The sequence below is a fragment of the Cygnus olor genome, chromosome 1, assembly GCF_009769625.2.
Source record: "Cygnus olor isolate bCygOlo1 chromosome 1, bCygOlo1.pri.v2, whole genome shotgun sequence".
Lineage (NCBI taxonomy): Eukaryota > Metazoa > Chordata > Aves > Anseriformes > Anatidae > Cygnus > Cygnus olor.
Genome location: NC_049169.1, coordinates 43,516,857 through 43,543,709, shown reverse-complemented (window position 1 = coordinate 43,543,709; position 26,853 = coordinate 43,516,857). Strand labels below are relative to the sequence as shown.

At 50.7% G+C, this 26,853-nt stretch overlaps 5 protein-coding genes across 8 annotated transcripts; 3 read left to right on the top strand and 2 right to left on the bottom strand.

Moving 5' to 3' along the window:
• Positions 1 to 438: 438 nt before the first annotated feature.
• LOC121068987 (cytochrome P450 2D20) lies at positions 439 to 10,148 on the top strand. The gene is made up of 9 exons (XM_040554600.1): positions 439 to 858; positions 3,168 to 3,339; positions 3,609 to 3,761; positions 4,425 to 4,585; positions 4,714 to 4,887; positions 6,237 to 6,378; positions 7,035 to 7,222; positions 8,165 to 8,306; positions 8,703 to 10,148. The coding sequence occupies exons 1-9, from the start codon at positions 658 to 660 to the stop codon at positions 8,879 to 8,881; spliced, it is 1,512 nt and encodes a 503-aa protein (XP_040410534.1). The 5' UTR covers positions 439 to 657; the 3' UTR covers positions 8,882 to 10,148.
• Positions 10,149 to 10,549: 401 nt separating this feature from the next.
• On the top strand, positions 10,550 to 12,025 carry NDUFA6 (NADH:ubiquinone oxidoreductase subunit A6). The gene is made up of 3 exons (XM_040554664.1): positions 10,550 to 10,732; positions 10,863 to 10,978; positions 11,835 to 12,025. The coding sequence occupies exons 1-3, from the start codon at positions 10,612 to 10,614 to the stop codon at positions 11,964 to 11,966; spliced, it is 369 nt and encodes a 122-aa protein (XP_040410598.1). The 5' UTR covers positions 10,550 to 10,611; the 3' UTR covers positions 11,967 to 12,025.
• A 1,345-nt stretch (positions 12,026 to 13,370) lies between these two features.
• On the bottom strand, positions 13,371 to 15,515 carry SMDT1 (single-pass membrane protein with aspartate rich tail 1). Of its 2 annotated transcripts, none has more exons than XM_040554691.1 (3): positions 15,347 to 15,515; positions 15,101 to 15,241; positions 13,371 to 13,852 (listed from the first exon to the last, which is right to left on the bottom strand). In XM_040554691.1, the coding sequence occupies exons 1-2, from the start codon at positions 15,479 to 15,481 to the stop codon at positions 15,104 to 15,106; spliced, it is 273 nt and encodes a 90-aa protein (XP_040410625.1). In that variant the 5' UTR covers positions 15,482 to 15,515; the 3' UTR covers positions 13,371 to 13,852; positions 15,101 to 15,103. The 2 variants fall into 2 exon arrangements, with proteins under 2 accessions (XP_040410625.1, XP_040410614.1); XM_040554680.1 differs by lacking the exon at positions 13,371 to 13,852 and adding an exon at positions 13,980 to 14,265 and having other exon boundaries at positions 15,347 to 15,506.
• Positions 15,516 to 15,692: 177 nt separating this feature from the next.
• Positions 15,693 to 21,802, bottom strand: PHETA2 (PH domain containing endocytic trafficking adaptor 2). 3 transcript variants are annotated; one of them, XM_040554641.1, is made up of 2 exons: positions 21,678 to 21,802; positions 15,693 to 21,144 (listed from the first exon to the last, which is right to left on the bottom strand). In XM_040554641.1, the coding sequence occupies exon 2, from the start codon at positions 20,635 to 20,637 to the stop codon at positions 19,861 to 19,863; it is 777 nt and encodes a 258-aa protein (XP_040410575.1). In that variant the 5' UTR covers positions 20,638 to 21,144; positions 21,678 to 21,802; the 3' UTR covers positions 15,693 to 19,860. The 3 variants fall into 3 exon arrangements, with proteins under 3 accessions (XP_040410575.1, XP_040410581.1, XP_040410585.1); XM_040554647.1 differs by having other exon boundaries at positions 15,693 to 21,438; positions 21,678 to 21,795; XM_040554651.1 differs by having other exon boundaries at positions 15,693 to 21,185; positions 21,678 to 21,743.
• A 26-nt stretch (positions 21,803 to 21,828) lies between these two features.
• Positions 21,829 to 26,174, top strand: NAGA (alpha-N-acetylgalactosaminidase). Its single transcript, XM_040554606.1, has 8 exons — positions 21,829 to 22,083; positions 22,333 to 22,507; positions 22,612 to 22,789; positions 23,048 to 23,142; positions 23,559 to 23,720; positions 23,952 to 24,149; positions 24,398 to 24,541; positions 24,686 to 26,174. Exons 1-8 carry the CDS (start codon positions 21,893 to 21,895, stop codon positions 24,866 to 24,868), a joined length of 1,326 nt encoding a protein of 441 aa, XP_040410540.1. The 5' UTR covers positions 21,829 to 21,892; the 3' UTR covers positions 24,869 to 26,174.
• The last annotated feature ends 679 nt before the right edge of the window (positions 26,175 to 26,853 follow it).

Genomic DNA, 26,853 nt, shown 5'->3' with positions numbered 1-26,853 from the left:
GAGTTGGATAAAGGTTGTTATTTCCAAAAATGATTTTTAGTCTCAGGTCACTGTTTTAGGTTAATTTCTGTCACTTATGTGCTTTCTGTATGGGAAAGCTTGACCTAACCTGAGCTTACTCAAGCTCCAATGGAACAACTTCTTGGCCCTGCATACAGAAACCCGAACAGCCTGTGTTTAGGATCCGTGTCTGCCTTGACTTGTCTGCATGAGCAAGAAGGAGACAGGCTTAAACCCTTACAAAACAGCCCCGTGAGAATGCAGCAGGACTGGGTTGCTGTTGTGCTTGTTGTTCTGAGGGCACCCCAGCACCTCTTTGTCACAAGGACAAAGTGGCCTCTGAGCTCCAGCTTTGGCGAAGGAGGGGAAGGAGGAGGAGGAGGAGGAAAAGGGATGACCCTCATCACCACTCCCCCGAGGCTGAGTGGAACAGAGGAGGAGCTTGGGGACAGAGCCAAGTTCCACATTCACAAGCCAGAAACTGGAGGGAGAGAGGAGCAGGGAGACAGAAAAAGAGAGTGAGGGGACAGGAGGAAGCAAGGAAAAGAGGACAGCTGCCCGAGGAGGGAAGCAGGAGAACAGAGAAAGAGGCAGAAGGGAGAGGCAGAAACAGTCTTGGGTCAAAAGAGGAAGACCGAGGAGCAGACAGGCTACAAAATGACATTGCTCCTGTGGCTGTCATCTTACTGGAGCAACATCTCTGTGCTGGGAATTTTCCTTACCATCTTCACCTTGCTTCTTGATTTCATGAAGCGCAGAAAGAAGTGGAGGCATTACCCGCCAGGCCCGATGTCGCTGCCATTCATCGGGACCATGCCGTACATCGACTTCCACAACCCGCACCTCTCCTTCAACAAGGTGAGTGCCAGCCCTGTGGGGCAACCTGCGGGCTGGGGACGTGGTCATGGGAATGGCAGGCTTCTCCGTGAGTTACGCCAGCATGCCTACGGGCACGAGGCTGCTCAGGTTAAAGAGATCAGCTCGCGGGATTTGCCCCAGCAGCAGTGCCCAAAATGTCTGTAGCATTCCCATTCAAAGTCAGGGCTTATTCTTTCTCGAGGGAAAGGCACAGCACAGCTTGCAGCAGATTAGTTTGCAAACTCTAAAGGTCTTTTTTTTCTTTAGGACAACACTGCTCAGCTGTCTGTCCAAAATCCACCAAATGGAGAAAATAAATACAGCATTTGTATTGTTTGCCTTCATATAGTCCAAAAGATTACCATTTTCAAATCTCATCAAATCAGGGTCATGCTGACCGCAGTCTTGACCGGTAATCACTTTTAATGATGTATTTCTAGTGCCAGTAAAGTACTAATTCCCTTTCCAATCCCACTGCAAATACACTCAGAGTATTTCAGTTCCTTGATTTGCTCAGAGTATGGAAATGAAGAGGGAAAGAGGGAAAGAGGGAAAGAAGGAAGGAAGGAAGGAAGGAAAAGAAAGAAAGAAAAAGAAAGAAAGAAAGAAAGAAAGAAAGAAAGAAAGAAAGAAAGAAAGAAAAAGAAAAAGAAAAAGAAAAAGAAAAAGAAAAAGAAAAAAAAAAGAAAAAGAAAAAGAAAAAGAAAAAGAAAAAGAAAAAGAAGAAGAAAGAAAAAGAAAAAGAAAAGAAAAGAAAAAAGAAAAAGAAAAAAAAAGAAAGAAAGAAAAAGAAAAAGAAAAAGAAAAAAAAAAGAAGAAAAAGGAAAAGAAAAGAAAAAGAAAAAGAAAAAGAAAAAGAAGAAAAGAAAGGAAAAGAAAAAAGAAAAGAAAAAGAAAAAGGAAAAAGAAAAAGAAAAAGAAAAAGGAAAAGAAAAAGGAAAAGAAAAAGAGAAAAGAAAAGGAAAAGAAAAAGAAAAAGAAAAAGAAAAAGAAAAAGAAAAAGAAAAAGAAAAAGAAAAAGAAAAAGAAAAAGAAAAAAGAAAGGAAAAGAAAAAGAAAAAGGAAAAGAAAAAGAAAAAGAAAAAGAAAGAAAAAGAAAAAGAAAAAGAAAAAGAGAAAGAAAAAGAAAAAGAAAGAAGAAAAAGAAAAAGAAAAAGAAAAAGAAAAAGAAAAAGAAAAAGAAAGGAAAAGAAAAAGAAAAAGAAAAAGAAAAAGAAAAAGAAAAAGAAGAAAAAGAAAAAGAGAAAGAAAGAAAAAGAAAAAGAAAAAGAAAAAGAAAAAGAAAAAGAAAAAGAAAAAGAAAAAGAAAAAGAAAGGAAAAGAAAAAGAAAAAGAAAGAGAAAAAGAAAGAGAAAAAGAAAGAGAAAAAGAAAAAGAAAGAAAGAGAAGGGAAAAGAAAACAGAGATAACTAATGTGTTTTTTGTGAGCATCGCTACTACGACACCTTCCAACAGCACTCTCCTGAGCACTGTGTTCAGTGTTACTGACCAGCAGCAGTGCAGCTTCAGCCTGGCTTCCTGGGAGCCCATGTTCAGTGGAAGGGCTTGTCCTCCTCAAGGAGGCTCAGCTCCATGTCAAGCTATGGGTTGGATGAGCATACAGCCGACAGGTTACCTGTGCAATCATTCTGCTGTCAGCTTCGTGTCTTTTATAGATCACAGCAGATGTAGGGGATGTGCGAATTACCAGTCTTACTAGATGCGTTCGTTGCTCTTGGGGAGAAAGTTGACCTGAAACTCCAGCATGGAGCTGCCTCTTCCAAGCATGCTCCTAGGATCTGGGCTTTGAGTCAATCTTTAGGAACAAATGCATGTAAAGAAACTACATATCACTTTATCATCGATACTTCCTTCTAGCAGAAAGAACTCAAAACTAGTTCAAAACTAGCTCAAAAATTGCCTAGGCTTTCAGAGACAGATAAACAACACAAAGTATTCAAAATCCAAGTATTAGTGGGTTGTTGAGCTTGCACTATCTGAAAATCCCAAAAGAGGTCCTTGACCTTGTGTTGTCAAACAAAATCCAAAATGCTTGCACAATGTTCTTGGCAACAGCTTGAGCTGGATAGTTGTATATTAAATCTTGCCAGTTGCAGTGTGTTGCTCCCTGCTTCAGCTGGTGTTTCACACTGCTTTGAGATGTTTCACTGCAAACACAACAAAGGTCAGCTGAAGGTCTCCTAATAAAAGCAGTTCAACCCTCTAAATAGTAAAGGCCCTAAGGAAGGCTACAGGGATATTTCGGACATTACTTGCCAGCACTATTGGGTGTGAGGTCACTTTCAGGGCCAATTTTTTTATCTTGCCAGTTTCAGAAGAAGTTCGGAAACATCTTCAGCCTCCAGAACTGCTGGACCAACCTGGTAGTGCTGAATGGGTACAAAACTGTGAAGGAAGCCCTGGTTCACAAATCAGATGACTTTGCTGACCGGCCGTACTTCCCAATGTATGAACATGTGGGCTACAGAGATAAATCTGAAGGTAACGTCCCTTGGAAATGGGCATTTCCCGCAGGCACTGGCACAAGTTCTCATTGAACTCCCCCTCCACTTTTACTGGGCATGTAGCTGTATTAGAAGGTGCAGTAATAAGTTTTTAGAATGGCTGTGTGAATAAGCTGTACAAGATCAGACCCTTTCATCTATCCCTACAGACCCGTACCTCCAAACTCACATTTGCTCTTCTCTAGTAAACTTTGCATGATGTATATGTCAGAGCTCCTGACATTTCTTGTTCATCCATAATTCCAGGGATTGTTGTAGCAAGATATGGGCACGTCTGGAAGGAGATAAGGAAATTCACACTCTCTACCTTGAGGGACTTTGGAATGGGAAAGAAATCCTTGGAGGAGCGAGTGACTGAGGAAGCAGGATTCCTGTGCTCTGCAATCAAAGCAGAAGAAGGTATGTCACATCCAGAAGGATGGGCAAACTGCTCTTAGAAACAAAACAAAGCAAACAAAAAAACGGGAAAATGCAATAGAACAATGCAGAGAGAGAAGTACTAACACAGCCACTCCCACATGCATGCAGTGTTTCAAGTCCATCAGCATAATTATTACTGATCCTGCTCTGCCTTGAAGCCACTTCTACCTGACACATTGGGGCTACTGTAAAGCTAATCAATCTGAAATAGGACATGAATAGAAATAAGCAGAGGTAAAATATAATTATTCCCACGGCTTGGTCACTGTTACCTTTATGAAGTTTGGTGGAACACAGCGATATTATCACACATGACAAAAGTGAAGTTTTCACAGCACATCACCTGTCATCTAGACGCAAACAGAAGTCTTATCTGGCATGTGACAGAACAACCCTGCAAATCAGCTTTTCTTTGGGAGCTTTCTCCCTTAAATAATGACCAGCTGAACCACAGCAGGAGATGAGAAGATCTTCTCTTCCTACTATGATGTATTTGTACTTTGAGTGTTTTTTGTTTTGTTTTGTTTTGTTTTTCTCTTGAAAACATCAAGGAGGTATTTGTGTATTCTTGTAGCCGAACTCTGAGGTTCAATAGGTTGATGTCGCTTAGCCTCTTTGCTTGGTCTCCCTTTCTGTTTTTAGGTCGTCCTTTCGATTTACGTTTTCTCGTAAACAATGCAGTCTGCAATATGATCTGCACCATCATCTATGGAGAGCGTTTTGACTACGGTGATGAGGTGTTCAGGAAAATGGTAGCTTTGTTTGAAAACTCCCTGAGTGAAGAAGCTGGATTCCTGACTCAGGTAACATAGAAGTGTGATATGTTCTGTAAGAGGCTGCCCTCTGTCGCTTGAGAGCACTGTGTTTTCATTATTTTTCTTTTTGCATCACGTAATATCTTGTCTCTTTCTCTGTGGTTCTGGCCTACCAGCTTCTTAACGTGATGCCCATTTTGTTGCGCATCCCTGGACTGCCGCAGAAAGTCTTTCGAGGGCAAAAGGCATACATGGACTTCATAGACGTTCTCATACAAAAGCACATGGAGACCTGGAACCCTGAATACACCCGTGATTTCACTGATGCATTTTTAAAGGAAATGTCAAAGGTAGGGAGAGACCAGCAGAACCGTAGAGCCCAGGAGCAATTCCTCTACTTCTTTGAGCTTGTTGATGAAAGCTGACTTTTGTCATAAAGCTCTCTAAAGACCATTACTGCTTAATTTTCTACTTCTTCATTCTACTTCATATCTTGAGCATTAATTTCTTCATGCTGTGCCCTCCTTGATTGTCCTCAGAAATCATATAATCTGCTGATGTTCCTGTCCCCACCTTCCACTCTCATTTTTCCCTCAGTGTCTGGCAGCTCCCTTCTTTCCAGCCTACACCATTTTGAAGACATTTAAAAGTCAATAATTGAGAATTCATGAATAAGTCTAAGTTTGCACCAGCGGACAAGCCAGACATGCAAGATGTTTGTCAGTGCCTTAACGACTGATGTCAGAGCAGAGCAACGTGACCTAACGTGCTCTGCACTGAGCATTTCTACTGGGGGAGACTGAGCCTGGCCTCCTTCCCTCTTGTCACATCCCTCTCCTGCTTACTGAGGTCCCCTGAGAAGCCAGTCTGATAAATCCCTCCACTGGGCTAACTTCAGTCAGGCCAGTCCCACAGCTCCCTCACCAGAGTTCCTTTATTTGAATAACAGTTGAGACTTAAATGCCTCATTAATTGCTATCCATGTTAAGACAGCATCAAAATATACAGAATAACTCAGCAGAAGCTAGTCCCTAGGAGAGAAAAGTATAAAAAGGATTAGAAAAGACAAGCAGATGAACTCATGCAGAGAGCTTGTCATATCTCATATGCTAGCAAATTTGAGCTCAATTAGTATTTGGATGAGAGACCAGTTTTGCTGAAATTGGTGTTGCAGACTTAATAGGCAGCAACGATGCCCTGATTTTTTCCCCCCTGATCGTAAGAAAACACCAGGGCAGAAGCAGTGAGAATCTGTAATGCGTACCTACAGATAGCCCCCTCAAAATACCGTTAATTTGCATTTGCCGCATCAGTGCAGCCTCCTCGCTGCTGCGTGGGCTTTATGATCTGATCAAGCCTGACTAACAGAGTTCCACCTCCTCTGGGGGAGGACGTTACAGTAAGTGGCAGTGGCCTGCTGAGCTGGGAGCGCAAGGTGTTTACTTCTGTTCTGAAGGCAGGAGTAATGTTCATCTCGCAGGCCGTGGGAGGTTACCGATGACCTTCAAATACACTGGTAACAGCGGTATTGGAGCACATCAGTCATACACAGACTATTGCCTCTGTTGTGCTTTTCTCTGCCAATGAAATTCTTGGTCAGCAAAAGCGGATCTAGTGCTTCTTAGCGGTGCTCTGAAGGAAGGTCTTCTCACCCAGCGACTGTCTTTGCTCCTATCACACACTTGTTTGCTTTCCGCAGGGTAAGGAGGCTGAAGAGAATGGTTTCAATTACAACAACCTTCGTCTGGTGACCGCAGACTTGTTTGCAGCTGGTTCTGACACCACCTCCACCACCCTCCGGTGGGCATTTCTGTACATGCTTTTGCACCCAGAAACGCAGAGTAAGTGAGAGGACAGGCAGAGGTGCAGTATGTTCCCTTCAACCCTCATTTCTCTGTAAGGACACTCAACATCTCCTATCCATGGTTTGGGGCTTTTGCAAGGAGAAACAGCTTTGGTGATTGTTGGTCTAGAAGAAACCAGGAGAAACACTTCCCCTGATACAGCTGCTCTAGCAGGCCCAGTGGTGGCGGTGGGGAAGCCCTAATGAAAAGACTGGAGATGGAAGGGCAAGTTCACTCTCCTTCACACTGAGGGCTACCTGGGGACTTCCAGTGGTCATGGAACCCTCCCTCCTATACTCGGAATAAACACTAATCTGTTTTAATTCTCAAATGCTGCCTGCACAAGTACACTTCCAGCCACATTGAGGAGGGATAAGATAGCATGTCAAGTGCCAAGACCTTTATTAAAGACACGGTGCACAAATAACAGTTACAGTTTTTTGTTTTGTTTTGTTTGTTTATTTTTCTTTATTATTTTTTTTCTAAACAACTGCAGAAAGGCATTTCCCTTTAGTTTCTGTTCCTTTCTATAATTGCTTGTCCTGCTCTTGCACAGTGCCTACTGAGCTCATACTGCTAGCTTTCCTCCAGCTTGTACCAGCCCCTTCTGTTTAGCTAAGGGAGCTCTAAGTCCTTGGCTGTGCTGCTTTCAGGTAAAATCCACAAAGAGATTGATATGGTGATTGGAAGAGAGAGGTCACCTACCATGATGGACCAAGTGAACATGCCCTACACCAATGCCGTGATCCATGAGGCACAGCGCTGTGGGGACATCACTCCTGTTGGGCTACCTCACATGACATACCGGGACACCGAGCTTCAAGGTTACTTCATTCCCAAGGTGAGACAGGCCCATGGCCATGGCCCATTCCCATGGCCAGACGGGCCATGCAGCATCCTTGTCCTGTGCAGACACCAGGCCTAGGGTGTGGGTGACCCCACACAACCTTGCAGATTTGTATTTCCAGCCCCAAATCACGGTCACTGCCAAGCACTGAAGCAGGGAACTTTGAAATGTTAAGACCAGACAGATGGACACGTTTGTGCTCTAGGTTTACACTAGTTATGTGGGAACCCAACTGTAGTGGCAGCTCAGTGCAAAGGTTTGCTTTCCTCTTGATGAGCTGTGACATTCACTGCCTGTGTTGGAAGGGCTCTTTGGAGGCACATGAGACCAGCTTGCCGCCTTTCCTGAGACGGTAGTAGTTAAATCTCTGAAGTTATTCAGTTGCCACTGGCATTCGGTCCATTGACACTGTGACAGGAATCAAAAGCACTCTGTCCTGGCAGTGCTGGTAGCAATACAAGCCTGGGATGTTTTTTTCAGCCTTGCAGTAACTCCACTAAGCTTAAAACATTGACACGGGAAACAAGAAAGCTTTGCCATTTTCCATGTGTGAAAGTTGGGCTTTGAAGTCTGTCAGTTAGCTTTTTCTCTCCAGCTACAAAGTAAGTCCAGAAGGATCTGTGAAGCAGAAGCTGTTTCCACTATGTAACCATGAAATTAACATTTGCATGCAATGGCCTTTGTAAGGATATAAGTTGCAAAAGTTCAAATGCTTCAGGTGCATAGGACAGGCAGCATGTTATTGGAAAAGTGCACTGCTTTACCTCCGTTATAGCTAAGATACAGAAGAGGAGCTCAGTGCCATATTTTGAAGCATCTAGTGATGGTTGCTATTAGATGGGAGAGACTGACTAAAGAGGGGCCAGCGCTGATCCATCTCGCCAAGATAAGTCTGCTGTTCTCACGTAAATTGTTTCCTCTTGTGGAGGAGTGCAGGGGACAACAGTCATCACCAACTTGTCTTCCGTGCTGAAGGATGAGTCAGTCTGGAAGAAGCCAAATGAGTTTTACCCCGAACACTTCCTGGACGTGAACGGGCAGTTTGCGAAACCGGAGGCCTTCATGCCTTTCTCAGCAGGTAAATCTAAGGGGAGGATCTAGCTGCAAGCCAGGTGCACAGCAGGAGCGGTGATCTGCCTCCTGGGAAGTGAAAGTCCAGGGGTAGTCTCTTTCCCCATCTTTGCATTTGAGCAGGGGGTAAGAAGGTGACCTGCAGGGGGCTCTTCCAACCTAAATTATTCTATGATGCTGTGCACACCAGACAGGGTGTCCCCATCTAATTAGCTGTGAGTGCCTGTGCCCTTTTGACATGGTTAACCGGGCACTCTCACCTTCTTCTTTCTGTCCTTCCTGAGCAAAGCAGCTTCTGATCTTCCATTTTGCTCCATCCCGTGTCTGCACACAGAGGTTGCTCATCCCACAGTGATTCCAGCATGGTTTAACGTCCTCTTTCACGGATGCTTCCTTCCTGCAGGTCGACGTGTCTGCCTGGGTGCACAGCTGGCCAGGATGGAGCTCTTCATCTTCTTCACCACTCTCCTGCAGAAATTCACCTTCATGCTCCCCGAGGATCAGCCCAGGCCACGGAAGGATGGCCACTTTGCCCTCATAAACTCGCCATACCCATTCAAGCTGCGAGCTATCCCAAGATAAGTGCACACCGTTCCCCTTTCACTCAGAGACCACTGCAAACGCTGTCAGAAATGTTGCAGGTCTAGGCAGGATGGTGCCAAGTTCCACTTAAGACCACCTAAATCTGTGCAGATGTCCCTAGCAGTGTAAAGAAGGCTGTAGCCCAACAATATAGCTTAGCTTAATTCCAGTCTTGGATCCTGAATCACACAGCCATAGCATGTTACAGGTGATGGTCATATTTGCGAGTACATGTATAACCAATAAACCAGTTCTGCTGTACTTTGGGCTCTCATTGCAGAAACAGTTTACTGAGCACAAGGCTACTGAGAGGGTATTAGCCCTGGCTTATTGTGTACTGAAATACGAAGGTATCTGGGGTGAAAGATAACCCTGGGGTCCTGCCAATTTTAGGAGGAAAAACAAACAAACAAACAAACCTCAGAACAATTTGTAAAGAGCTCCTGACCACCTCCCTTCCCTGCTAGCCCCACTGCTCCTCAGCCACTGTCTGCCTCCCTGCTGTGCCTCTGCCTGCCTCTCTCCGGGTGCTCAGGGCAGCTCAGCTCTGGCTTGGTTCCTGCAAAAAACATCCACGGCCGATCAGCTGCTTTGGCAAGCGCTAGTGGTGGGCAGGGCGAGAGCTACAGCTCTGACCGGGCAACGTTGCCCTGAGGGACGACACAGAGCAGTGCCCCTGAAAAAACACAACCATCCTACAAACATGTAATCCCTTCATTACTTCATATTTATTGCATACTGCTGTTTATTCCACACATACTGCATTGCCTTCATTTACAGCCCCAAAGAAAGTAAATTTTAATCCAGAGAAGTGCCTGACAACCCTTATGTTATGCTATGCCTTAAGCAGGAGGAAATACCAAAAAGGAGTACATAAATAATCAGTATGATGTCTCAGCCACAGAAGCAGGTAATTTCTGAAATGCAGAAATTCCGACATATCTATTTCAAGAGGAACTGTGGTGCTTAGGTTTACCATCTCCTATCTAAATAGCCCCTCGAAACAGCTTTTCTTCAGCGTTACATAAAGTCAGTTCTCGGGCAGGTTTGGCACGATGCCATGGAGTTACATTGCTTGAAAGTTAGATGTAGATTTCAGAGCTGGCTTTCTTTTTCTTCCTGCAATATTTCTGACCAATTGTTTCGCAAGGTTTGCAAAACGATTAAGGTTTGATGTTCAGACTCATCCTTAAAAATATTAAGGTTTGATGTTCAGACTGGTAGTAACTAATATAAAGGAGCCTCTGTGCATAATCACAACTAAAAATAAACAACTCAGAAACAGCGTATGTGTGTGCACGCATTTATTTTTCTGACGGTAATTTCTGGAAGCGGTGAAGGCTGCTGACTTACACGAACGTTTGTCGATACCACCGGTAAGATTTTAACTTCTTTGTCGATACTACCGTTAAGATTTTAACTTCAGCGGGACCTGCACGTCAGTGTTTTCTATTTAAAGATCCCGTAAGGGAATAAAAGCGACCCGAAATGCCTCCCTCAGCCCGCAGCAGCCCGCACGCCCGCCCCGCCGTCACGGCCGGGCCCGCCCTCAGGGGCCGCCCTCCCTCAGGGTCCGCCATCGAGCTCCGCCCCGGCCGCCATTACGCGCGGCCCGCCCCGCTGTCCCTCCCCCCCGCGTCTGCCGCCCAATCAGGGGGCGGAGCGGCAGCGCGGCCGGCCAATGGAGAGGCGGGTGCGCTCCGAGCCGTGCCGGCGGCGGCGGTGACAAGATGGCGGTGGCGGGCCGCGGGGCCGCGGCCGTGAAGCCCATCTTCAGCCGGGACCTGGGCGAGGCGAAGCGGCGCGTGCGGGAGCTGTACCGGGCCTGGTACCGCGAGGTGCCCAACACGGGTGAGGGGGCGCCGCCGGCACCGCAGGAGGCAGCTCCGGGTCAAGGTCGTGCCGGGCGGCCCGGGCCCGCAGCGGGCGGTGTGGGGGGAGCGGCGCGGGCGGTGTCCGTGAGCGTGTTGTGTCCCCTCAGTGCACCTGTACCAGCTGGACATCACGGTGAGGCAGGCGCGGGATAAGGTGCGGGAGCTGTTCGTGAAGAACGCCCACGTTACGGACCCGCGGGTGATAGACATGCTGGTGATTAAGGTACGGGCGGGGCGCCTCGGCCCCCGAGGCTGCAGGGAGCGGGTGGCGAGCGGCGTGGAAAAGAAGGGCAGTTCTGTCTTTGCTTGCTTTAACGAGGTGTTACCCTTTGCAATCTGGATTGGTTTATCCGTTACAGCAAACCTGTTGGTAAGGGATGAAGCTCCGTCAGTATGCAGGGCGGTAGTGTTGTTATGTTCGTAAGTCAGCATTGCTAGAATATGTATGTGTTTCTGCCCCTCAGTGTAGGGACTCTTCCAATTTGCAGGTGTTTAAAAGGGGAAGTGTATGGTAAGCGAAACAGTGGTGTAAACACTCCTGTATTTCCTTTTAGAAAGCAGCAATCAAAGAAAGGGAAACTAGCTAGCAGCATCTTTTTATCATTTAAAAATGACCGTTCTGGTCCCTACAGTACTTCGTTAGATTGGGATGTATTTTCCTTAACTGACTCTGAAACAAACACTCGAGTGGCCGTACTTTGTGGGAGGCTGACTTTGGGTCTGTGTAGGTGGCAATACATCCTGATTTGGTAACATATCTAGCTGTGTCTTAGCCCTGAGATCTGTCTGGTTCAAAGGACTAATCAACATGCCAAGAGTAGGGTAAGGATTCAAAAGAAGCCTGAGCAAGGGTAACTAACCTTTGCAGTTTTAAAGCGTCAGAAACCTTCCAGCCAAGAGCTGCCATGCTCACCTGTTGTATTTCTTGCATTTCAAGGCAGCTAGGTTGTCTTTAAATAAAGGAAAAAATCTGCAAACATAGTCCAAAGTAATACAGTGGGTGAAGCTTCCAGGCAGTCTCATTATTATAATATTATTATAATAATTCTCACTATTATATATCTTTTGTCTATGCACAGGGAAAAATGGATCTTCAAGAAACCATTCACGTATGGAAGCAGAAGACTCACATCATGAGGTATTTCCATGAGACGGAAACGCCACAGCCTAACGACTTTCTGTCCAAATTTTATGCAGGCCACAATCCGTGAGACAGACTGACTCTGTCTTCCTGTCCTGTATTACAAATAAAGTTCTATATAACAGAAAACATCTGTAGAGACAGATTGTATAGCAGCCTAGATGCCTAATGACTAAATCTGAACCCAACGTGTGCGCAAGTCATTAACGATCTCTATGAAGAGCTGTGATTACCTAGTTTTTGCCAGTGTGTATTTTCGGTGGGTGGAGTTTGTCTCATCATTTGCCCTGGAGTGTCCGCTGAATAACCACAGCGCAACCAGGTTGTGGAGCTGTCTGCTCAGCCTGCAGCCCTGCACGTGGGTGGGAGCTCCTTTGGAAAAAAGAGCAGGCAAGAGTGGGCCTTCAGAAAAGCTGTTGTAGTCGCAGAGGTTTTGTGCTTGAGGCCCACGTGTATTTCACAATTTCATGCCGTGACTTTGTTGACCTTGTTTTTTACTTTGACGCTATTCTCTGTTTATGTCGTAGCAGAGAATGGCTTAAAATCCAATAGGCCAATAAAGCCCTTTGTACAATGAAGAGATCAGTAGAGTCCATTTCCCTGCTGTAAAATTAAATTACCTGGAAAAAATGTTTTTTTGTACTGCTGTCTGGAACAGAGAAGCTCCATGAAAGCATGTGATGCCTAGCAGGAGGTAGTGTCCCACCATCACCTCGATAACTGAGTCAGGAATTACTAGTTTGCCACTGAGAAGAGGAAGGAAGATTTGTTCTTTTGCCAGTCAGAATGCATTTTCAGCAGCTAAATCAGTGCTGGAGTTTTCCCATGTGTGATCAGCACTGCATCCTTGTAGTACTCTCAAACTTCCATCCTTGCCTAAATACTGGTGCCTTCATCCCCACGTGAGAACTGTTAAGCAGTGAGGTGTTTCTTAGGGCTGGACTGAAAAAATGCAGCCAGGAGGGAGCCAGAAGAGACAGTAGGATAACGCAGTGAAAAGGCGTTTGGCAGTACAGAAGAGGTGTTTGGCTCCCAAGGGAGATGAACTGAGGCTGGGGGAAGGGGGGCAGCTCAGATACCGGGTAACTCAAGCCCCTGCCAGCTGCCTTCAGCCACAGCTGTTGGGGTTACAGATTGTGGGCTCCCCTTTCTGTCAGCATCTAAGCTAGAGAGCTAAAGATCAAACAAAGAGTACTAGCAAATAATGAGCGCACAAATGTGGCTGCTTAAACTAAGTACTGTGCTAATGTAACATTAAAAGAAACTTGGCCTTCTAACTTGAATACTGAAGGGACAAGTGGGCAGTCAAGAGAGGAGGCCAGATATAGCGGCCAGAAACCCCGAGAAAGCATTGTCCCAATAATATGTCTGGCTTTAATAAAATAATCATTTGACTTTGACCTTTCAAGGTCAAGTTGGTATGCAACTGGTCTGATGTCACTGAAGATAGCAGCAGCAGAGAAGACCTTGTAAATCTATTATGTGATGATTTAATTGCAAAAGCAAATACTTATAAGAAAAGAGGGGGGACACTGAAGTTTACACATAGTTAAGAAAATAAACATACCCGGACTCACACAGGAATAATGAACTATCTACACATTACAAGTACTTGGAGCCAGAGCATTCAGAGTTTCACTGTCCACACATGAAATGCTATGAAAAGCATCACCTTAGTTTGCTACTCATGATCTCTACTTTGTACATTACCAAACCTACGTAACATTTACTGTGCACTGGTAATACTGTATTTAATCCTCAGCGAGGTGAAATTAATGCTACAGTCTCTATCAGGCATACCTGCGCAGTGCTAGGTTTCAAGTCAACGTTATTTGAACTGCGGTGCCACTGTCAATATGAACTCCATTCTTTTAATGGGGCTGTGTTGTGGGGCTCTTGCTTCTTTTAGGATCCTATTATGTTCCATTGATTAGGACTGAATTACAGAAAAGACTCCTAAAAGGAAAAAAAAAATATGAAAAGAACCTTGTCACTAGAACAGACTTTGGAAGGTAGAAAGGTTAAGACAGAAATACTACGTCACAGGCAATAATCTACAAAAAAAACCACAGAAACAAAGTCATGCATCTCAATCTCTTGTTCTTTAATTATTTCCTATATTGCTAATAAAATGAATCCCAAGCAGTCCTTTATGAGGTGACTGTGTGTGTGCAAGGATGCAGAACCCATCAAGTGCTTCCTTCATTCCTGATCTACAGATTTCTCTTACACCGACACGTGCAGGACATTGACTGGCAAAGGGGATACAGTACCCCCTGTCCCCTTGAGGAAAGACAAAATGCAGGTGACAAATGTTGGAAGCGTTTCTTTCACAGTGGCTTCCTCCCTTCTGTTCTTCCGTTATGGTTCTGCAGATAGAATAAAAACGTGTTACTTTTCAGATATACTGTACCAAGCTCCAGTCCATACAACCCCAGACCACGCGAGGTGGGGGGCCTACAAAAAGTGGCTTTCTAACAGGCCACTGCGATCTTCACAACCTTTTAACTCTTTGATTTTAGCTGCACAGTGCACACACAGCTATAAAACAACGCTGATGAAGTCTATAAAGAAATACACACAAACTAAAATCTTTACACAAGGCCAAGCCAAATGGGATAATATCAAACAGAAGAAAGTGTGGCGTGCTGTAGATAAAGGTGAATTATTCCACTCTTCCTTCGTCTGAATGGTCAAACTACTCCAGAGATCAGCACCCACATGACAGTTTGATCTAATGAGTTCTGGAATTCTTAAGTTTTTTTCACTTCTCTATCAGAATTTCATACAATACGTGATTCTTATTTAAAAGTCACGGGTTAGCAGACTTCCAAGCGGGTGACCATTAACAACACTTCAGCAGCAATGTCCCTCTTTTATGCCCGCAGTGTAGACCACATAATCCCTCACTGACTAGTTTACTTCTGATTCAAACGTCAAGATCTAAAGCACGATCAGTTTATCTTCAAAGAATGTGTGTTGTGGGGATTTCTCATTCAGATACCAATCTGGCCTACCCCAGTATCAAAGAACGGAGAAGTTCAGAGCCAGAGGCAATACAGCTGCACGAGTCCCTGCTTTCAACCGCAGCTGCATCTTTCAGAACTGCTTCAGAAACACGCATTTCCTCGTCCGAGCCTCTCCCTGCACCGAGCCAAGCAGGAAGCACAACTAATTAGACCGCCGGTGCCATTAATGACATACCCTTTAATCATCGTCGTCGTCGTCCTCCGGCACAAAGATATCGTGCTCCTCGAGCAGCGCCGCGAAGTTCTTGCTGATCTGCGTGCCGACGTAGAGGAAGGGGATCACGACGCTGAATACCCGGAGGAGGCCGAAGGGGGTCTGCGAGGGTTCAACCGAGACAGGAACCGAGACAGGACCGCCGTTACCGGCCCGCTCCGCGGCCGCCGCCGCCCCCCGTGCCGCCCCCCCCCCCCGCCGCCTCACCTTAACGGGCTTGGGCAAGATGGCGCCGCTGCGGGTGACGGTGGCGCCGCGGGACGGCACCAGCGGCCCGGCCCAGCCCGCCCGCCCCGAGCGGGCCGCGGCCGCCGCCAGGAGCCGCCCGCCCGCCGCCGCCATCGTCCCTCCTGCTCCGCTCCGGGCTGCGCCCACGGCCCGCGGCTCTCGCGAGGCTGCGGGGCCGCCGGGGAGCGGCGCATGCGGGAGGGCGGCGGCCCGGCCCCGCTCCCCGCCCCGGGGCCCGTCCCACAGCGGCCGGGACGAGGGCGGGCCCGGCCCCGGTGAGGCCCGGCCCCGTCAGGGGTTCGCGGCTGAGGCGGCGGCAGGCGGCTTACAAACAAACGCGAAGTGGTTTATTCAGCTGGCCGGCGTAAAATACAAGTGGTTACAGTGTTGAAATGCATAATACACAAGTTCTGCATGTAAAAATAAAAAAAAAATAAAAATAAAAAAGGCGCATGCAAACTCGCCTCCGAAAAAGAACACGTTATATACTCGAAATATAAGCACTTCAAAAGACAGGATTGTTTCCACAAATTGCTTGTAGTGTCGTTACTTGTGCAGGTCGTAAAGTACGCTGGGTGCAAAGTTGCCACTGAAACTGGAGCTTCACGCAGATCCCAGCATGTTTCAGTGGGGTTTATTTCTCAAGTTTCTCCGTGAAGGCAGTGAGGGCTGAGCTCAGGGGCTGACCAAGCCCTAAACTATGAATGCGGTAACTTGTAATGGAAAGCATTTGTCCGTTCTTAGTCACGAATGTCCCAAATGGCAAGCGGCGGCCAGTGGTAGACGCTTCAGGTTACTCATCGCTAGGACATGGATTCAGATCAAGTGGAAAACATCACAACAGACGTTTCATAAAAAGATAAATGTGCGTAAATAAAACAATGTATTATGGGCCTGAATGTGGAATCCCATCCACAGAAAAGTATAAGGATTTCATCAACTGTTTTAACAGGTTTGGGTTCCCTTCCTGGCAAAGCTTACAAAAGCTGTCACAATTTCCCTCACTTCCTTCAGTCTTCAAATTCTTTTAAATTCAAGCATTCAGATACATGCATTTTTCTCTCATCACTTTTGCATTATTATTCCAAGGAAAATTCTTAAATGTTGCCTTCGGTACTTTAAGAAAAGTAGCCATTTAGCTTTAAAACATTCAGTCCCCCTTTGCTAAGGATCCTGTTTTGTGCTGGTCAGACACTTTCTATTTTTAAAAAATAATAAGGAAAGAAGGTGGAAAGTGAAGCAGCCCAGACCTGAAAGACTGGAGAAAAACAGCGTGTGGCAATCAGTCTCATTTTGCTGCAGGGGACAATGCGCTAGCGAGCAGCGAAAACTCCTTTTCCTGTAATGATCTCTGCCTGCAGATACAGAGCGCGCACGGTCCATTAGCCAGGTAAGTGTGCAATCTCAGGAAGCAGAAATCCCGACCTTCTGCCTGGGGGCTGCTTCAAAGGCACAGCCAGCACAGCTGATCCGCAGATGAGCTGGTTTGATGTCTCAGAGCGCCTAGGTGTTTCCTGCCTAATGAAGCGAGTGGCGGTGGGCAGCCAAAAAATCTGCAGACGCATGCAAATTTGAGGATGGCTCCGATTATGGCTCTTTTTTAGTCATGAAAGGGCAGGCCCTGCTATGTAATGGGCTGGACAGGGATTGAAAGGAAGCCCTGACCATATGCATCAAAAGTCACACAGCACTTTCAAGTCCTAACCAATGCCCATGCATAGACTGTTGGGCCAAGCACAAATATTTTGCAAGATTCTGCCATTTTCTTCTCAGTGCTGTAGAAAACCCCATAAAATTACTTAAAATGCAGTTGGACATAAAGGAGAGCACAGTTCCTCATTTGCGGGATTTAGGATTTAGTTGGAGTATGTACTAATGCAAAGCCAGGTAGCGTGGAAATTGTGTGATTTGAATAGGACATATTAAAGCATTAAATATAAGCTCTTTAGTAGCGTTACCAGCACAATCCTAGCTTATTTAAACAAACTAAGCTTCTTAAAAGTGAAATTGCTCTTAAATGAATGATACTGTTTCAGGTCCAATTCTGACAGGACAGGCTTTGTTAATTTATTTTCTCTTTTAAGTCACTCCTGATTCTTGGGTCTCATGTAGGAACTCCCATCACATTTTGATTTATTTTGGAAGTTAAATCTTTACCGTCAAACTTCGTTACGTAAGTCTGAGACATCACGAATATTCTCTCTGTATTGGGCTGTATTGGGGGGGGATAGGAAGAGAGAGAGAGGGGGAAAGAGAGCACTCATCAAATCTGATCCTGGCCCCAAAATACCCCCACTCAGAAAGCGGAGGCACCAGGTAATGCCAGCCTCTGATGCTGCTGCCACACACATAGGATTCAGGAGTCACAAACATTCCTGATGGACACAGACCTACTCCTGGCCCTCCTGCTCCTCCTTTCTCCTTACTGTTTTCACTTAATAAGTAAAACAACAACAACAAATTCCTACCAACCTTGAAGTTCTCTACTATGAAGAAATACAGACGTGAACTAGAGGGGGTTGGATTGCACCATTCGTATGTGAAGGTCACACTCCCACTGTCCAAAGCCAGATCTAAGATCTCATTTACGCTAACACCCCGGCACACCATAACTAGGCAGGAGGCAGGAAGCTTGTCATCCAAAACTACCAAAGACACATTTTCAAAGGCACTGAAAGTTAACGTAAGCCATTTGATTTCTGCCTCTGACAATCTCTACTGGCTACTGCAAAGTATTAGGCTGAGTGCATTCAGCTCCAGAAAGGTGAATGGGTACCCACCAGTTGTAACAGACTAACAGGCTGTTTTCCTAGCAAGACTCCTGTGGAACAGGGCAATAAAAACAGGTTTAACACTTTCAGAGAACATGGGAAAGGCAAGATAGTTTCATATATTCTTCTCCTTTGAAAAACAGCCCTTGCCAAGAGGACAAGTGAGGAGATTTATAAACACCCTCTCCAGGGTGTCCTAGTCTTTGGACTGCTAGACTCAGCACCATGTACTTGTACTGTCTGCCTTTTGGTTAAGGCTTCTGACCTAGTGGATAATGACATGGGACGTGCTCCTGCGATCAGCCCTGTGAAGCTGACACTAAACTGGAGGGAAGCCCCAGTAGGTCAGGGTCTGGCTTTCGTAGGATATGGCTTTTACACTAGCAAGGCATGTCCAAACGCTGCTGACACACAGGGCCAGGGAGTGACTGGTAACTCACTCCTGCACCTCTGGGCCTCCTGCAGCCAGCCCCTGTCCTTGACCCCACTCCTCCAGAGCCTGCTGATGTCCTTCCTATTCTCCAGCTACATGGCTCTGCCCAGCTCCCCGGAGCACCTGGCAGAGGCACAACATCAAAAAAGGCCTTGCACAAGCGTAGCTCTGGACTCTGTCTCCAGCATCTGACTAGCAAGCAGAGCCCTATATGGCACTTTCTACAGTCGGTGCAGAGGCTGATAAATTCACCCCTGGGGAAGACAAACAGCCTGTAGCATTCCTGTTTTGTAACAGGGAAGACTTGACCCAGAGAAACAAATAGGCTTGACTACCACTAGGTAGTCAGAGTCCAACTCGGACACGATGAGCTCCTGATCCTCTCTGTTGCTTCAGATCAAGCTCCATGTTTCCTTCTGCTGTCCCCATAAGCCTCGATGATGAGATTGGGTGCCCCAGGAAGCAGATACAAGCTTGTGAAACACACACCAGAGGACACCCTGAGGGACATAGAAGGGAGGAGCTGCTGGGGCAGATGAAAACTTAAAAAAACAACAACGATGTTTGTGAATACAGCTCTGCTGTGGCTTGGTACACAGCCCCACTCCCCACCCTGCTGGGGAAGCTGCTCATCAGGGTCAGAGGAAGCTCTGTGACCACTCACAATCCCACCATGGGGTCCCACCTGCCCGGGCCTGATGCTGCCGCACAGCCAGAAGCCCCAGGAAATGCAGCTCGTGCCAGCCGCTCCGCCAGGCCAAAGCAAGCACCCGTCGAGGTGAGCCATTGCTCCTGGGCCAGCCGAAGCCATGACATCTCAGACGCGTCCTCGTAAGGCCTGCGCGTGACCAAAGAGGCACAAAGCGGCCCATCGGAGGCATTTTGTAAGAGTCCAGTCTTATCTGCAGCCAAAAAGCGAAGGCAGATGGGTTTCAGTGGGCTTCAATACCACAGACAATAATAACTGGTGACCTGTGCAAATCTCCACGCTGAGAAACAAAACCAAAGCAACTGGCGAAGGAGAGGCGGAAAACAAAACGCTGCATCTGCCACACCAGGATGGCAAGGCACTGAGCCCGCCTGTTTCAGTGGAAAGAGCATGAGGCTCGCTGCTACGGAGGAAACGCCAGGCGAGGCCTGGGGAAGACACACATCCCTCCCGGATGGCCAGGCAGCACGCAGGCAGCCACGTGCCACACACCGGTTGCCGGCGAGGGAAGGGGGCAGGCGGCATCCCTTGCTCTGCTCTGCCAGAAACCGGCCGGCACGTTGCATTCCACATTCCCAGGTCACGGGTGTCCCCTCTTCTGCCTCTCCTGCCACTCCCGTCTCAGCGCCGCGATCTCCTGCCCGTACCAGTGGTGCAGCTTGGCAAAGCAGGCCGTCTCCGGCGACACCGGGCTCTCCTGCAAGGCGGGCGAGAGGCCGGCTGCTGGGGACCCCGCGGTGCTGCCGGCAGCCGAGCGCCGGCGCGGAGGCAGAGGCGGGGGCTTCGAGTGCCCCCCGTCGCGGTCAGGGCCGCTGCCCCACGTGGAGTACCCGTTCTCCAGGACGGCGGGCTTCTCCTGGACGGGCAGCAAGGCGGGGTTGGAGAGGTGCCGCTTCCTGCCCGAGGACCTCCGCGGAGACTTGCGACAAGCGGCCAAGCTCGTGCAGGCCTCCTCCAGCTGCTTCTCCAGCTCCCGCACCACCAGCCGCATGTAGTCGAAGCTGGCCCGCGACAGCGCCTTCACCCAGGCCTCCATGGCAGCCTGCCCGTCGGCCACCAGCACGTAGGCCTTGGCGCCGGCGTCGTCGAAGCGGATGGCGAAGGCGAACTCCTCGGCGGCCTCGCAGAGCTCCACGGTGCAGCCCTCCAGCACCACCAGCCCCACGGGCTCCCGGCTGTCCCGCTCCTCGAAGTAGAAGAGGAGGTTGCCCTTGAGGACGAACCAGCGGCGCTGGTAGGAGGTGCCGTGGTGGGCATGGTGGTGGTGGCGCTCCACGCGCTTGCGCAGGAAGCCGGCGTGGTCGGTGGGCGAGTCGCAGGTGGCGTAGTGGGCCACGCTCCGCTCGTTCAGCTTCATCGCCCCGCGGTCGCCCCGGAACGGGGGAGCAGAGGGGGAAGAGGCCGGCTCAGCGCGGTGCGGTGGCGGCTAACCCAGCAGGACCGGCAACTGCGGGGACAGTCACCAGAGCCCCACCTGCCTCCTCCAGAGATGTCAGCGCTGCTGCTTTGTTTCTTACTCCGCCACTGACCTACTTTGCAGGTTTTTTATGGAGCAAACTGAAGAAATTTGCCTCTGTGCATGTGAGGCACTCATGTTGCTCTCTCCTCTGTTGTAGGACAGGACAAAGAGGGCGATTTCAGACCCAAGATCTCTGGGACCTCCGTTTGAGCACCCATGTCTATGCTGAGGACGAGGCGGCCACACCGGCCTTCCCGCAGCGTCGCCATCGCCCAGCCTGCCCCCACTCCGTCCGGTTAAGCCATGCTGGCCGCGTGGGTCAGACTGCAGCTCCTTGTCGTCTTCCTCCGGGCGTTCGCTTCCCCGATGAGCGCCTCTGAAGCTCCACCACGCCGAGCCCCATCCCTGGTCGGAGGAAAGGAGAGGGAGTCACAAACAGCTTTGAGCTGAAACAGCAAGGATCTAAATCGCTCGTACCACAAAAAGTCAGGGCAATGTGTGAGCAGCGGGTGGGAGGCTCTGAAAGGCAGCAAAACCCAGGACACTTGGATGGGCTTCAGCCAAACGCTGAGCCGCATCCAGCTGAGGAGCTCTCACACCAGCAGACGCTGACGAGGAGGTGTTCTCCGCTGGGACACGAGCACAGCTCAGCCCCACAAGAACGTGTTTTGGTTTTGTTTTTTAGCTCCCGTGGGTTTGCTTTGGTGTTAGTTGAAATAAAAAAAAAAAAAGAAAGAAAAGAGTTAAGAGCTTTCGCGGAAGCACTTTTACGCGGTTTCTGGTGGACGACAACCCCCAGCCCCCCCCGCAGGGACTCCCTCCCCCTCGGGCAGCGCTGTCCCACCACCGCCCGGCCCCCGCCCCTCCGGCAGCGCCCGCTCCCGGCCCCGCCGCTCCGCCCCGCACGGCCCCGCACGGCCCGGCCCGGCCCGGCTCACCTCGGGCCCTCCCGGCTCGGCTCCCGGCTCGGCGGCAGGGTGCCGGGGCGGTCCCCGCGCGCTGTGCTCGGGGCGGGGAGAGCCGGGCCGGGCCGAGCCGTGCGGGAGGCGGGCGCGGGCGGTCAGGTGATGGGGGCGGCCCCACGCGAGCGGGGCCGGGCGGCGGGGGGGGGCTCCCGCAGCGCTGCCCTGCTCCGGGGGGGCCCAAGGCGGGGATGGGGGCGGCGGGGCCGGGCGGGCGGCCCCGGGCCGCGCTCCTGGGGCTGGTGGTGGTGGTGGTGGTGCTGGTGGTGCCCGGCCGCGGGCTGGACAACGGGCTGGCCCGCACCCCCCCCATGGGCTGGCTGGCCTGGGAGAGGTTCCGCTGCAACGTGGACTGCAGGGCCGACCCCCGGCACTGCATCAGGTCAGCCGGCACCGGCACCGGGGACGGGACGGGACGGGACGGGAGGGCGGACCCGGTGAGGGTGGCCCAGCGGCAGCTGGTGTGGTTGGGGGGTCCCCAAAGCGATACCGTCGGGTATCGTGTCCCCTGGGCCGGGGATGAGGTTACAAAGGGGCCCCGAGCCTTGGGGGACGCAGCGCGGTGACCCCCGGAGCCCCAGCCCGTCCCCTCGGGGCACCGGCAGGGGCTCAGCTCGCCGCCCGCCCGCAGCGAGATGCTCTTCTTCGAGATGGCCGACCGGCTGGCGGGGGACGGCTGGCGGGAGCTGGGCTACGAGTACGTCAACATCGACGACTGCTGGTCTGCAAAGCAGCGGGACGCGGAGGGGCGGCTGGTCCCCGACCCCGAGAGGTTCCCCCGGGGCATTAAGGCCCTGGCCGACTACGTGAGTGATCCCCCCTGTCCCTGTCCCGTCGTGGTGGGGGCTCCGTCCTCGGGAGGCACCTCGGGACCCCTCGTCCCCTCCTTGCAGCCCTCCTCTTCTCACAGGTCCATGCCCAAGGCTTGAAGCTGGGCATCTACGGGGACCTGGGTACCCTCACCTGCGGGGGCTATCCGGGCACCACGCTGGACCGCGTGGAGCAGGACGCGCAGACCTTTGCGGAGTGGGGTGTGGACATGCTGAAGCTGGACGGGTGCTACTCATCAGGCGAGGAGCAGGCGAAGGGTAAAGGCTGCCTCTTTGGCCAGCGTTTGTCCTTTCACGGCTTCAGTCGGGGTGGCCATCCATCTGATGGACAGTTGGCCGGCTTCGGTTCCTCCCTCACATCTCTTCTTCTGGCGGTGTGTACCGCAGCCACAGGGCAAAAGCACCTCTTGGGCAAAGAGGAGGTTTTGGGGGAGCCCTAGAGCCAGTGCAACGCGGGAAGCCGTGCAGGTTGCTGCCATCCATCTCCTTCACCAGTCTGCTGCTTCTCTCCCGAAGGCTACCCAGAAATGACGAGGGCCTTGAACGCCACAGGCCGCCCCATCGTCTACTCCTGCAGCTGGCCGGCATATCAGGGGGGGCTCCCGCCCAAGGTGAGGGTTGTCCTGCCTGTCGTTGGCTCCCCTGTGCCACGGGGGGGCTCTGACTCTGTGCCCGTGTTCTGCACCCCTTACTGCTCTGCCCCTGGTAGGACAAGGCTGTAAAGTCCTAGGAGGGGGCATGGCCTCCTGCCAGGCCTCTCTGGACGTTTGGGGTTCCCAACACAGCTCGGTGATGGGAGTTTGGGGGAAGAAGGCCGTGGGACATGGCTTCTCCACCCTGCTCAGCCCACGTGGGGTCAATCCTGAAAGCCTGTTGTGCTAAGACTGGTCCTGTCTGGTTTAAATGCTTGAAATGGGACTTCTGCTCCTCCTCAGTGTATGATCAATCCTCCTTGTAATGTCTATTGAGACTTCAGAGCATTATTAATTTATATATTTTCCCTTTTGACTCCCACGCTCCCCTCCAGGTGAACTACACCCTCCTGGCCACGATTTGCAACCTGTGGCGCAACTACGGCGACATCCAGGACTCGTGGGACAGCGTGCTTTCCATCGTGGACTGGTTCTTCGCAAACCAGGACGTGCTGCAGCCAGCAGCTGGCCCCGGCCACTGGAACGACCCGGACATGGTATTGCAATGAACCCGTCACCCCTCGAGTGTCCTTGCCCTTCCCTGGCACAGCCTGGGGGTGAAATAGTGATGAAGCAAAGGGTGTCCTGGCTCAAGGGAAGCGGTAGCACACGCGAGGTTTCCCATGCTTGCTCCCACCTAGCGGGCTGCGGCATCACCAGGTGGGACACACGCAGACAAGCTCCTAACCCTTTTCTGCCTCCACCCTCTTTGTCCCCTCTCCCCTCAGCTCATCATCGGGAACTTCGGCCTCAGCTACGAGCAGTCGCGCTCCCAAATGGCCTTGTGGACCATCATGGCAGCTCCGCTCCTCATGTCCACCGACCTCCGCACCATCGCCCCGAGCGCCAAGGAGATCCTGCAGAACCGCCTGATGATCCAGATCAACCAGGACCCCCTGGGAATCCAGGGGCGCAGGATCATCAAGGTTAGGGGGAAGGCGTACGTGTTTGGGAGAACGGAGAGCAAGCGAGCAGCACCGGGTGGGAGGCAGTAACGAGGGAGGCAGAGAACCGTGAGCTTTTTTCCTTGAGTTCACTGCAAGCCAAAAACGTTCTTATTCCCCGAGACCAGAGAGGGGTAAGACAAGTCTCTTTTCCCCTGCTCCCTCCCCACAAAGGGAGGGCCAGGGCTGGCCCTGGCGGCTCTGCCTCACCCACCCATCCCCACCCCTAGGAGAAATCCCGTATCGAGGTGTTCCTGCGCCCGCTCTCCCGGGCCGCCAGCGCCCTCGTCTTCTTCAGCCGGAGGACGGACATGCCCTACCGCTACACCACCAGCCTGGCCAAGCTCAGCTTCCCGGAGAAGGCTGTGTATGAGGTGAGCCCCGCTTTCACACTGCGCCTGCACCCCCTCCTTCCAGCTTCCCCCTCCTTTTGATGCCCGCGGTGGTCTGGGCACAGAAATCGGGACACCACGGTGAAGGTCGGTGACACCCTGGCAGCGACCCCCTGTCTCTCCCAGGTGCAAGACGTGTACAGTGGGAAGACCACCAGCGGCCTGAAGGCGGGAGACAACTTCACGGTGGTCGTTAACCCCTCGGGGGTGGTGATGTGGTACCTCTACCCCACGGCGCTGCGGGAACAGCCCTGGCGCTTTGACCAGCAGCAAGCCCCCCACGGGGGTGCCCGGCCGCTCCTCCTCTGAGGGGGAACAGCCGGTGGGGATGTGGGCCAGTGCCGGGGCGATCTGTGAGCCCCTGGGGCCCGTCTCTTTGCTGCACAAGTGCCTTCTGCTGGTGCAAATGGCAGGGCCGGGTACTGGCCGCTCCTCCGGTGTCACCTGATGATTTCTACTCAATCTATGCAAAGCAGGAGTCCTCGTGACTTCCTCCTGAGGGCATGCAGAGTGTGATTCCTCTGTGATTGCAAAGCAGTCTGAGATCCTCCTGTGGAAGAAGAGGATCCCCTGTGGCCTCAGGGACCAGACGTAGCCACCTTCTTTCCTTTGCTATAATCAGCTTGGCTTTTTAGAATAAAGGGGCAGTCAACAGGGCTGCACCCTTCTCCCCAGGAACCCCCTGTGAGAGCTCCTGGGGCCAGGATGGTCCTGCAGAGAGGACGGGGCAGCTCCCTGCTGTGCTGGCTTTGCTTCTGCTACCAGGATCCCGGAGATAGCACTGCTACGGCCTAGCGTGCCTGCTAAGAAAAAGAACCCCAAACAAAATGTGTGTCAGCACTGCGTTGAAGCCGCTTTGGGGTCAGGTTACAGCAGAGCACAACCACAAGTTGCCCACGCACAACCCCAGCTGTCGTGCTGTGGTATGACAGCAAGAACTGCAGAGCTGTGGCGTGCTGCGTGCGAGTGCTGTCTGGAAAGTGCTGATGCTCGTCTTCGGTGGGCTCCTGACTTTGGGAGGTGGTCACAGGTGCCACCAAACTGCAAGTTGCATCTCGTTCCTGTAGGATGTTCCTCTGCCAGGCTGAACACTCCAGCATTTCTCAGGGAAAGGCTCCTCCTCCTCCCCAGGGCAGCTTCCCGCACCGCTCCACTATGAGGAGGAGCCCGCACAAATAAACCAGAAGGGGCTCGGAGTGAGCGGTGGGACGAATGCTGCAGCCCCCAACCGTGCCTGCCCCACGCCTCCTACAGCAGCGGCTCAGGTGAGCCGTGGCCTCCCCCACAGCCCCAGGGAGGGGTGCAGCACTCGACAAGGCAAGCTCACCCCGTCAGGGTACAGGCAGCCCCAGGAAACCGATGCAAGATTAAACCTCAGAGTAGGGAGCTTCCCCTTTCTATTCAGAAACAAATAAGGGTTGGGAGCCCTCTCCTTGCAGGACCACAGGGCTGATTCTAGCCTCTCACAGAGTCTTCTTGTTGTGTAGCAGCAAGACACTGGACACAATGCTTTGCAGTACTAAAAAGAAACAAGTCTATTTCATGTCTGTACAGGAGCCGGCTTTGTTTTTGTGATTTCGACAATTTCGCTGAAATAAAAGGGAAGCAGGTCGCAGACTGTGTTTCGCATTTATTCAGCCCCTTGGTTAATGTAGGAGTTTAGGGTCAGTTCCTCAGAACAGGAAGAACTACAGCAAGAAGGAAGTGGCTTCCTGCTGGACGGGGCTGATGCAGAGGGAAACTGGCTTTTCCAGTAGCTGCACTGTGCTCAGCAAGGCAGCGGCTTTCCTTGGCACAAGAAACCCAGATGTTACAGTCCACAATCAGGTGCCATTTTCCTTTACCATGTGTTTATTTTTCCTTTACTAGGAAAAAAAAATTACAAGCCAACCAGCAAGGTAAGAGATTCTCTTAAAGATAAGCCTTTCCCCAGGCAGTAAACACACGTAGGAGAGCCATGAAGAATCCCACGTTAGGGAGTAGTAGGGCGGTGACACTGGCCCTGCTGAAGGCAGTGCTGTGCCTGCCCTGAGCCACAATTCTGTGCCAGTTCTGGAGATCTGGACAAGAGCAATGCCACAGGGAGAGAGATAATGAGCTGAAGTCAGCACTTCCTTCCCCCTTTCTCAATTACTTGAATCCAGCCCCACCTTTGCCACGCAGCAGTGCAAGGGGAGGACCAGCCCGCAGCCCACCTGAGAACAGCAGCAGTGGTTTTGTTCCAGTCCTCTGTGCAACAGGCAGGCATGATGAAGGGCAACACAACACACACACACCACTGAACAGGCAGCTCC